Here is a 10433-nt window from a genome sequence, read left to right on the forward strand (position 1 = left end):
ACAGGACAAAAGACTTCGAGGAGTTTCAAGGACAAGGTACAATCACGAATGATGAACACATATGAGGTACACAAATCACAATGAACCGACGCAAGACAGAGCACACTAGGAGATCTAAATAGGGGAACTAATCAAGACACGACAGGTGTTACAGATAGGACAATCACGACACGACTAGGATAACAAGGGGGGCGGGGCAAGGGAACGAGACAACACAAGCACATGGCCCAAAGACAAGGCCATGCGCTTGTACACAAAACATGGGTCTGTCATGATCCTGCCTCAAGACTAGGAAGAATCAAGGACACGAGGGCAGAATCATGACAGAACCCCTCCCTTAAGGAGCGGCTTCCAGACGCTCCTCAAGGGAACATCAAACACGGGACATGACTGACATGACAGACTGGGACACAGACACAAACCAGCAAGACATGACAAATAATAACAAAGGCAGACATGAATACACGACGGCAGGGTTAGGGTGACAAATCAAAAAAAACAAACAGGGAAGGGGAGGAGGCGGGACCACAAAGTTCATGGGGGACAGACCAGGGTGAGTGGGTGGGGCAGGAGTTTTAGGAGGACAGGACGAAGGCTGACGACGGGGGGTACGGGCAGGTCTGGGTGGTGAGGGGCGGGGAGGGGTCTCGGGACAACTGACAGAGGACATGATAGGAGCAGACAAGGGACGCGGGGCAACACTTACGGGACGCGGGGCAAGACTTACGGGACGCGGGGAGACGACAGCTGGACACGGGGGGACAACATCTACTGGACACGGGACGACAACATCTACTGGACACGGGACGACAACATCTACTGGACACGGGACATCTACGGGACACGGGGCAACATCCTCTGGACACGGGGGGACAACAGGACTCGGGACATCTACGGGACACGGGGCCACATCAACAGGATACATGACTTCATCAGCAGGACACGGGGCAACACTCACGGGACACGGGGAGACGACATCTACGGGACACGGGGAGACAACATCAGGACACTCGGGATTTCTGGGGACAGGGTCTGAGGACAAGACAGGACTGACGGGGACTTCTAGGATACGGACAAGACTAGACAAATAATCAGAAAAGGCTTTAGCCGCTAAGACAATTGGCATCTCCTTACGAGATGAGATACACTGAACTAAAGTCTTTGCTGCAGAGTCAGCCGCGGCACTCTCCTGCGCTCTCACGACTGCCGACTTGCATACTGCCCTCTTCTTTGCCGGCTCGGGCACGCCAGTGCTCACCGCTGCTGGCTCGGGCACGCCAGCGCTCTCCGCTGCTGGCTCGGACACGCTCACCGCTGCTGGCTCGGGCACGCCAGCGCTCACCGCTGCTGGCACGGGCACGCCAGCTCTCTCCGCTGCTGGCACGGGCACGCCAGCGCTCACCGCTGCTGGCACGGGCACGCCAGCGCTCACCGCTGCTGGCACGGGCACGCTCACCGCTGCTGGGTCGGGCACGCCAGCGCTCTCCGCTGCTGGCACGGGCACGCCCACCGCTGCTGGCACGGGCACGCCAGCGCTCTCCGCTGCTGGCACGGGAGGAGACAGGGTCACAGGACCGGCAGGCCCCCTCTTCCTCCTCTTCCTCCTTGGGCGCGGTGCAGAGGCCACAGCTGGGTCAGAGGCGGGTTGGGGGAGTTTGGTCTCGGGCAGGGCAGTCTCGGACGCCGAAGACTCAGAAGTTGACTCCCATGAAAACCGTCTCCCTCGTTTCATGGGGAGACTGCTGGCTGTGGAGGGCACCTCAGGACTCTGGGAGGGGCTTGCCTGATCCCCCAGGGTTGCCACGGCCAGGACACGACCCTCCGGGATCGCCGGCAGCTGGGTAGGTGGGGACCTCTGGGGCTCCTCCTCTCGCCCGCTCGCTCCGGAACGACCTCCCCTGGTCCCCCGGAACACCACAAGGCGAGAGCCCTCAAAACGATCTCGCTGGCTGGCTGATGCCATCCAGCATTGCCTCCTGTCTGCTGAGTTCCATTCTGGTCGGTTCATTCTGTCAGGTATTGGTAAGGAGGAACTCAGGTGCAGACAGGATTTACAACACAAACAGGTTTATTTACAAAAAGGGGAAAATAAAAACCCACGAGGGGGAAAACAAGGACTAGGGCAGATACAAAATAACTAAACAGGACCGATAAGGCAAGATAAACAAAGACTCAAAACTAGAGAACACTGACTACAAATAAACACTCACGGTATACAGGACAAAAGACTTCGAGGAGTTTCAAGGACAAGGTACAATCACGAATGATGAACACATATGAGGTACACAAATCACAATGAACCGACGCAAGACAGAGCACACTAGGAGATCTAAATAGGGGAACTAATCAAGACACGACAGGTGTTACAGATAGGACAATCACGACACGACTAGGATAACAAGGGGGGCGGGGCAAGGGAACGAGACAACACAAGCACATGGCCCAAAGACAAGGCCATGCGCTTGTACACAAAACATGGGTCTGTCATGATCCTGCCTCAAGACTAGGAAGAATCAAGGACACGAGGGCAGAATCATGACAAATTTTTTGACAGCGAAAGAGTTGGATGGCAGATTAAATTCATTTAATTATGAGTACATGGAGAGGAGAAATCAGCCTCCTTCTGTAAAACTGGATGACGAGAGCAATGATTTGGGCATAAATGCAATACAGTGTTGGTGTCTACTTCGAAATGTGCCGCTGATATTTGGTGACATTGTGCCAAGACGATAAATACTGGCAATTACTACTACTTTTACTACAAATAGTGAACATTGTATTTTCTCCCATTTTAACTGAAGGACTTACTGTTTATTTGAAACACTTAATTACTGAGCACCACAGGCTGTTCAAGTGCTTATTCCCAGGAAAGAATCTGCTGCCTAAACATCATTTAATGTGTCACTACCCTCGGTGTATACGAAATATTGGGCCTATTGTTCACATGTGGTCAATGCGATATGAGTCCAAACACAATTTCTTCAAGACTCAACCAAAATGTTTCAAGAACATAACTAAGATGCTTGCCAAAAAACATCAGAATTTCATGGCATATAACTGGGAAGCCTTTAACCATGACAGAATTGTACTTGGACCAGGAAAGAATGTCTGTGTCAGTGACTTGAATGAAAGTGTTCAGATTGCATCTAAGTTGAACATTCCTACAGAAACAAATGTTCTCTCAGTGAAATGGGTGAAGTATAATGGAACTGAATATCGTTCTACCTTAGTTATTTGTGGTCAGGTAGACCTTGATTTGCCAGTGTTTTATAAAATCAGGGATATTATTGTCAGAAATGAATGCGTGTTACTGGTTACATCGCAGCTCAAAACTGTTTGTTTTGATGAACATCTTTTTGCCTACAGAATTGATCACAGACCCAGCGCATCTCTGAAAGTGTTTACTGTCAGTGAACTCACTTATTACAAACCTTTTGATGTGCAGATGTCCTATGGGTCTGATAATTTCTTTTGTTTTGTTGTACCCTACTGTAATCTTATTCAAATTTAGCTGTCACTTGTTCATGTCTCTGTGAAGTTAATGAGTTTGTTTTATCCATTTTGTATTTCTGTGCAACCCCTCATGAAATTGACCCAACTGTTGAATGTTGTTTTAAAGTAGCCACTTTGCCCAGTTTTTAAATAAAAATTAGTTGTTATATCTGTCTGAAGACTCTTGATTTTAGATTTGATAATGTACATTGACACCATAGAACAAAGTAAAAATAAATTTTGCACTAAAAGGAATACTTTCTTGATAACACTTGACTAATCCATAGGAATAACAACAACATCAAAAGGTGTTAAATGACGCGTAGTGTAAAATTTTAAGGTGTTAAATGACCCCAGTGTAAAATTGTAAGGTGTTAAATGACCCCAGTGTAAAACTTTAATAACAATAGTAAGTGTAACAATCTACACTCTCAGTGTTATTTTTCAGCACAATAAGGTGCCATTTTAACACTGTAAATTCAACACTACAAACAGTGTACTTTTAACTCTGGACAGATTGGGACCATATATGATCTTTAGTAGTGTTAAAATTAACACTTGTAAGTGTTAAATTGACTGCTGATTTTACTGTGTACTTTGGAACTATGGCCAACTAATGAAGAATAACCAATTAATTACTAATCACAACAGCTATGTCTATAAAGTGAACAATATAATTTTATATAATTTTTTTGCAGGCGGGAGCGGGACAAAACACTAATGTCGCGGGCAGAGCGAGACCAGATAAGATATATTTCTGCGGGAGCAGGTGGGCACGGGACAGAATCTTGCGGGAGCGGGAGTGTAAAATTCATCCTGTAGGGCTACAGGCAGGTGAGTTTTTTTTTTTTTTTTTCAAAGTTGGAGCTAAACTCTGCAGGACAAAGGCAATGCAGGACCGACGTTGTCTATCCCGGTGTATCCATGTCAGTGAAACAAACTTTCCTCTCAGCCGTTTTATTGTGCTCATGGCGCACACTCTTCAACGGTACGCAAATATGTGGCACACAATATCTATCATTTCATCATAAATAACCCGCTCAAGAGCATAGGCTAAATAGCCTACCAGGTTCTGTCTGCAGCTACCCAATGGGGATATGTCTTTGCAGACGATGAAAAGACGTCCACTGAGGAGCCAGAATGAAAGTTTTTATGACGTATTTTTTTACGTGTTCTATACGTCCATTATAGACGTTCACAGAACATCCTTACAAGGTTAAAAACTAGTTCAAACGTGGTCAGTGGAAATATTTTCAACATCATTTAAGGTTCATTTAGGCATAATTTATACTGTTTCTGGACCAAATCAACACTATAAGGATGCGTTAGATTTAGACTCATGTTATTTCAAGGTAATTTCCAGACACTGTGTTTGTCCTAAAAATAATCAAGAAAATCAAACAGTCTTTATGAAATAATGAAATAACTTTTGATTGAGCATGTGGTAAAAATCTACGAATAAAAGACATTAAATCTCTGAAGATCTCAGGACTTTATTTCTGTCAGACATCTAGAGAAGCTCTTATTGAGAATTAATTAATTTTAATGTTGATATTTGATTAATTTGAAGTCACCTTTGTGTTGGACAGTGTTTGTTTTAGTTGGGATCTTGGTCCTCATACTTCTGTGTTAGCTTGTTGCTAGCTGTTGTAACTGTGTGTTATAAAACACTCTTATTGTGGCAGAGAGAGTTGAGATCAAGTGGTGACATCTTGCTTTTAACGGTAACTAAACCATAGCAAAATAAGATATTAATGTTTTGTTGCAACTATGTATTTACTTAAATGGATAGAAACATTGTAGAAAAAAAAGAATGTACCTATTTTTAGAAAACACATCATGTTGTCACACACAGACATCAAGATTTGGATATGCATAACAACAAAAAAAGTCTGGAAAATAAGGATGAATTTGTGCTATGAAGCTCTTTTTTGTTGTTGTTGTGATGCATATGCTAAATCTAGATGGCTGTGTGTCAGTACATGATGCTTTTACTCAAAATATTTCAAACGCATGCATTGTGTCCATCTTCAAAATAAGCAAGTATTTTATTCTTGCTGTCTGTGCTGTACAGTGCAAAGGTTTGGGGGCTACATCCTCTGCCACTTCCTATTAAGAAATATGACCAAATATATTACGATATAATAATATATTATGATAGGCTGTAATAATTGTGATACAAAATTAATGTGAGTGCAACATTAAAACATCGCAAGGGCAAGACGAATACAAAAATAAAGGAAGCATAATAAAAAAAGTTTTTTTTTTTTTTTTTCTCAAGGTAAAAGTTTCATCCTGTGTTATTTTCTTATTTTGGTGGTGTAATCACACGTAGGTTAGATTAGTTTATCTCTAGTGGTTATCTTGACACATCATCATGCTGACTGAGATAGATCTTCAGTAAAACTGTTGGTTGTGGTAGATGCTGTTGATTCTGACGACAGTCTAAGCTATTTACTAAAATACCCTTTAAAATACCCTCCCTGCTGTAAGTCAAAATAAACTGATATGGAATCTTGTTCAAATAGCGTAAGAAGCTTACTCTATAGTTGAGTTTGTCCATTCTCAGCCACAATTGTTTCAGAATTAAAGTGCAGGGGCAAGCTGTAAGCATTAATCATTATGGAAACGTTCTATATAGTAGGCCACATTTATATTTATTGTAAGTCGTTAAAATCAATGTGGTATTTGCATCGCTGTTTGGCATGGTAGCTATATAGCCTACCATGATATAGCACTCTGAAAATGCTGGGTTGTTTTGGGTCAGATATGGACTAAGGGTTAATTTTTAAATAGCCTAAATGTTTAACCCAAAATGTCCTCTTACTGTAAGACTTTCTGCGGGAGAGTGCCTTCCAGCTTCGAGTATGAATATAACATACACTCCATGAGTGTTTAGTACTCATTGTTCGTGTTCATCTCGCCTTATTCTGGGTCGGAATTAAAAAATAACAGCAGGTCATGTGCAGACTATCCTGTCTCTTTGAGTTTAAATATATATTTATTCACACCAGCTCTTGAAAACCTCTATGCATACTTGTCCTAAAAAGTGCAGGGGACTAATTTACATGATATTAAAAGCTGTGGGACGACCCTGGTACCAAGGAACTACCAATAGTGTGAATTCACAATCACATCGCTTGCGGGAAAAGCCGCGGGTGGGCGGAACGGAAATGTGCGCGGGTTCGATTACGTCATGGACGCGCGCGGGGGGTGCAAATGGAAGAGTTAGCGGTCTCTTCATAAGCCGGCTCAAGTGCATTGCCTCCCTGCTTTTCAAAGACTTAGGTAAGTGATTAGTTTTAACCGTTTAGAAAACGCCAAGATCTCTGTAAGACTGTTCATCTTACCTGTGCGCGAGCTGTTGTCTTAAAGTTGTAAAATAATCTCACTCAGCTAGTTTTACATGTGATTTGATATTTGTATTAATATTATTATTGTGCAGGGTGTTAATTAGTGCTGATATAAGTTTGACGTTAATGTGTGCTTTTGAATAACGATGGTATATCTGAGTGATGGCAATAGTGGACAACTAACTTAGATATTAACTTTTATAAACATTACGGTTTTAGTTTTAACTGTGACTGTTTAGATGGCTTACCTGACACCATTTATTTTGTATTGCTGTTGTTAATTATTATATATAGGCCTATAGCAGTTAAATTAAATAATGGTTGTGTGACAATGTATTAAAATACAAATATTCCATGTAGTCAGTTATTAAGTATGAAGTGAGTTCTCCTCAAGTTGTTTTAACTGGAGAAACAGGTGTCTTTAATCACAGCACAACCATAAACAAACGGTTATTAGGTTATTTAACTTAAACTGACAATTATGGCATTATTTACCCATTGCTCTTAAAAAAAGGTGTTTTGAATAATTTTTATGCATATTTCCTTAAAAACATATTTTGTGTTCCATGGACTGAAAAAATACAGGTTCTGAACCAGTGAGTAGCCTAAATAATGACAGAACTTTTTACATTTTGGGTTTATATTTAATATGATATTTATATTTAATATGTTTAATTTAAAATATATATATATATTTATTTCTTCCTAAAACCCAAGAACGTTTTTGTAATTAAAAATGTTTTACACTATAATTCATATTTTAGCTGTTGTTAATATCAGTTCACAAAACCTGAAAAGAAGAAATGCAAGTACAGTACAGTGACAAATTAAAAAGGACAGCGTTTTATAAATTGTAATACTCTCTGCAGACATCTGACCAAAATAGGAGTTGTACTTTTCTTTCCTGGTCTGCATGGGTGGACTTAACTAATAAGTGAGGTAAGCGGCTGCTTAGGGCCCTAGGGAATCAGGATATTGGCAAAACATATTTGGCAAACAATTCAGTGTGTATTTATGTTTTGGGGAGTGTCACTTTTTCAGAGGGTTTTTTGTAATTTTTTTTGTTTGTGAGTTCTGCAAGCTTGCGAATCCTTTCATTAAAACAATGTGTAGATACTGTGTAAATAAGATATTCATTGTACAGTGTAGACAGTTTCATTGATTAATGGAACGATGTGAGATTGCAATGAACTGATGTGATGTTAATGTCTTTATCAAAGCTATTTATTTTCTCTCTTTCAGAATCCATTGCTATATGTGTCCTGTTCTATCAACACCTAAAAAATGGCATCAACAATGGAAGCAGCAGATATCGTTGTTGTTGCCATGTACTTCGTTCTTGTCCTGTGCTTTGGCTTTTTTGCAATGTGGAAGGCGAATCGAGGTACTGTGAGTGGATACTTCCTGGCTGGTCGTTCAATGAACTGGATGATGATCGGTGCATCGTTGTTCGTTAGTAACATCGGCAGTGAGCACTTCATCGGCCTTGCTGGCTCAGGTGCAGCAAGCGGTTTCGCTGTAGGTGCATGGGAGTTCAATGCGATTCTACTGCTGCAGCTCCTGGGCTGGGTCTTCATACCTGTTTACATCCACTCAGGTGTGTACACCATGCCAGAGTACCTCTCCAAAAGATTCGGTGGTAAGCGGCTAAAGGTTTTCTTCGCATTCCTAACACTGCTCCTCTACATTTTTACCAAGCTCTCAGTGGATCTTTATTCCGGAGCACTCTTTATCCAGGAATCTCTGGGCTGGAACCTGTACATATCTATAATCCTGCTCATCACTATCACCGCCCTTCTCACAGTCACAGGCGGCCTGGCGGCGGTCATTTACACAGACACTCTGCAGGCGTTCCTCATGATATCGGGAGCACTGTGCCTGATGGCTATTAGTTTAGTCAAGGTGGGAGGTCTTGAGAGTTTGCGCACCAAGTACATGAATGCCTTTCCCAATATCACTGCCATTGAGCTAGAGAAAAACATCACATACTCAAATTCCTGCCATGTGCATCCTAAGCAAGATTCATTCAAGATCTTAAGAGGTCCATTGGACAAAGACCTGCCGTGGCCTGCTTTTCTTCTGGGCCAGACTCCAGCCTCGATCTGGTACTGGTGCGCAGATCAGGTCATAGTCCAGAGAGTCCTGGCAGCCCGAAATATTGCCCACGCCAAAGGGTCAACCCTGATGGCCGGCTTCCTAAAAGTTTTACCAATGTTTATCATTGTGATTCCAGGAATGATTTCACGTGTGCTCTTTGCTGATCAACTCGCTTGCATTGGTCCGGAGCACTGCATGGAAGTCTGTAACAGCAAAGCTGGTTGCACTAACATCGCCTATCCTCGCCTCGTCATGAACATCATGCCTGTTGGTCTACGAGGGTTGATGATGGCGGTGATGCTCGCCGCGCTCATGAGCGACCTAGACTCAATCTTTAACAGTGCCAGTACTATCTTCACCCTTGATATCTATAAGATGATACGTTACCAGGCTTCCTCCAGAGAACTCATGGTGGTGGGACGCATGTTTGTGATCCTCATAGTGGCCATTAGCATAGCTTGGGTGCCATTCATCGTTGAGATGCAAGGTGGTCAGATGTTCCTCTACATTCAGGAGGTGTCTGATTACCTTACGCCACCCATTGCTGCACTGTTCCTGCTTGGCATTCTCTGGAAACGTTGCAATGAGACTGGTGCATTCTGGGGTGGCATCGTGGGCTTCTTCCTAGGAGCCGTAAGACTCATTCTTGCTTTTGTTTATAGAGAGCCGGACTGTGACACAACTGATGTCCGCCCTGCTTTCATCAAGGATGTACATTTCATGTATGTGGCGGCTGTATTGTTTTGGGTTTCAGGGCTTGTGACAGTAGTCGTCAGTCTTTGCACAGATCCACCAAGCAAGGAACAGATTGCTACGGCTACTTTTTGGGGACTACGCGACAGGAATCAACCCGAGAACGGCAAAATTCATCAGCTGTCTGTAAAAACAAAAAAAGAGAAGTCAGTGGATGAAGTGGAAATTAAACAATCATCTCAGGTTATTCAAACTGGGTCTGAAATACCTTCAAATGGCCACTTGGAGTCTCAACATACCCACAAACACCAGGGCATTGATCATGTAGGTGGAGATAAGAGACAGTGTGTGAAATGTTTTGAGTGGTTTTGTGGTTGTAATACAAATTCTGAGGAAGAGGCACTAGATTCACCTTTTGGAGATGACAACAGTAATGTTACTGAAATGCTCAACGAACCTCCAAAAACCAAAATTATCCTCAACCTTGGTCTCTTGTTAGTGTGCACACTTGGAATATTTTTGTTTGTGTACTTCTCTTTGTAATATTCCTCATCTAAGTTTACACAGCAAACATGTTATATTGATATTCTTATACATTATACATATAAGGTGTAATTTATTAAGGTGTAACTGTAGTGTTGCATAATGTACAACTCACATTGTACTGTCAAGTATACTGTATTAGTTATATTCTTTAGTGCTGGTTGCCAGTGCGCTACCAGTACTGTACAATTGCATTTCAAACATTCACATTATGAAATGAGTGCTCTGAAAGAGCAATCAAAGAACTGATGTCAT

At 42.5% G+C, this 10433-nt stretch overlaps 1 protein-coding gene across 1 annotated transcript; it reads left to right on the plus strand.

The window, feature by feature from the left end:
* Positions 1–8107: 8107 nt before the first annotated feature.
* Positions 8108–10197, plus strand: LOC113098669 (sodium/myo-inositol cotransporter-like). The gene has a single exon (XM_026263729.1). The coding sequence runs from the start codon at positions 8130–8132 to the stop codon at positions 10176–10178; it is 2049 nt and encodes a 682-aa protein (XP_026119514.1). The 5' UTR covers positions 8108–8129; the 3' UTR covers positions 10179–10197.
* Positions 10198–10433: the final 236 nt, after the last annotated feature.

The sequence above is a fragment of the Carassius auratus genome, chromosome 1, assembly GCF_003368295.1.
Source record: "Carassius auratus strain Wakin chromosome 1, ASM336829v1, whole genome shotgun sequence".
Taxonomy (NCBI): Eukaryota; Metazoa; Chordata; class Actinopteri; order Cypriniformes; family Cyprinidae; genus Carassius; species Carassius auratus.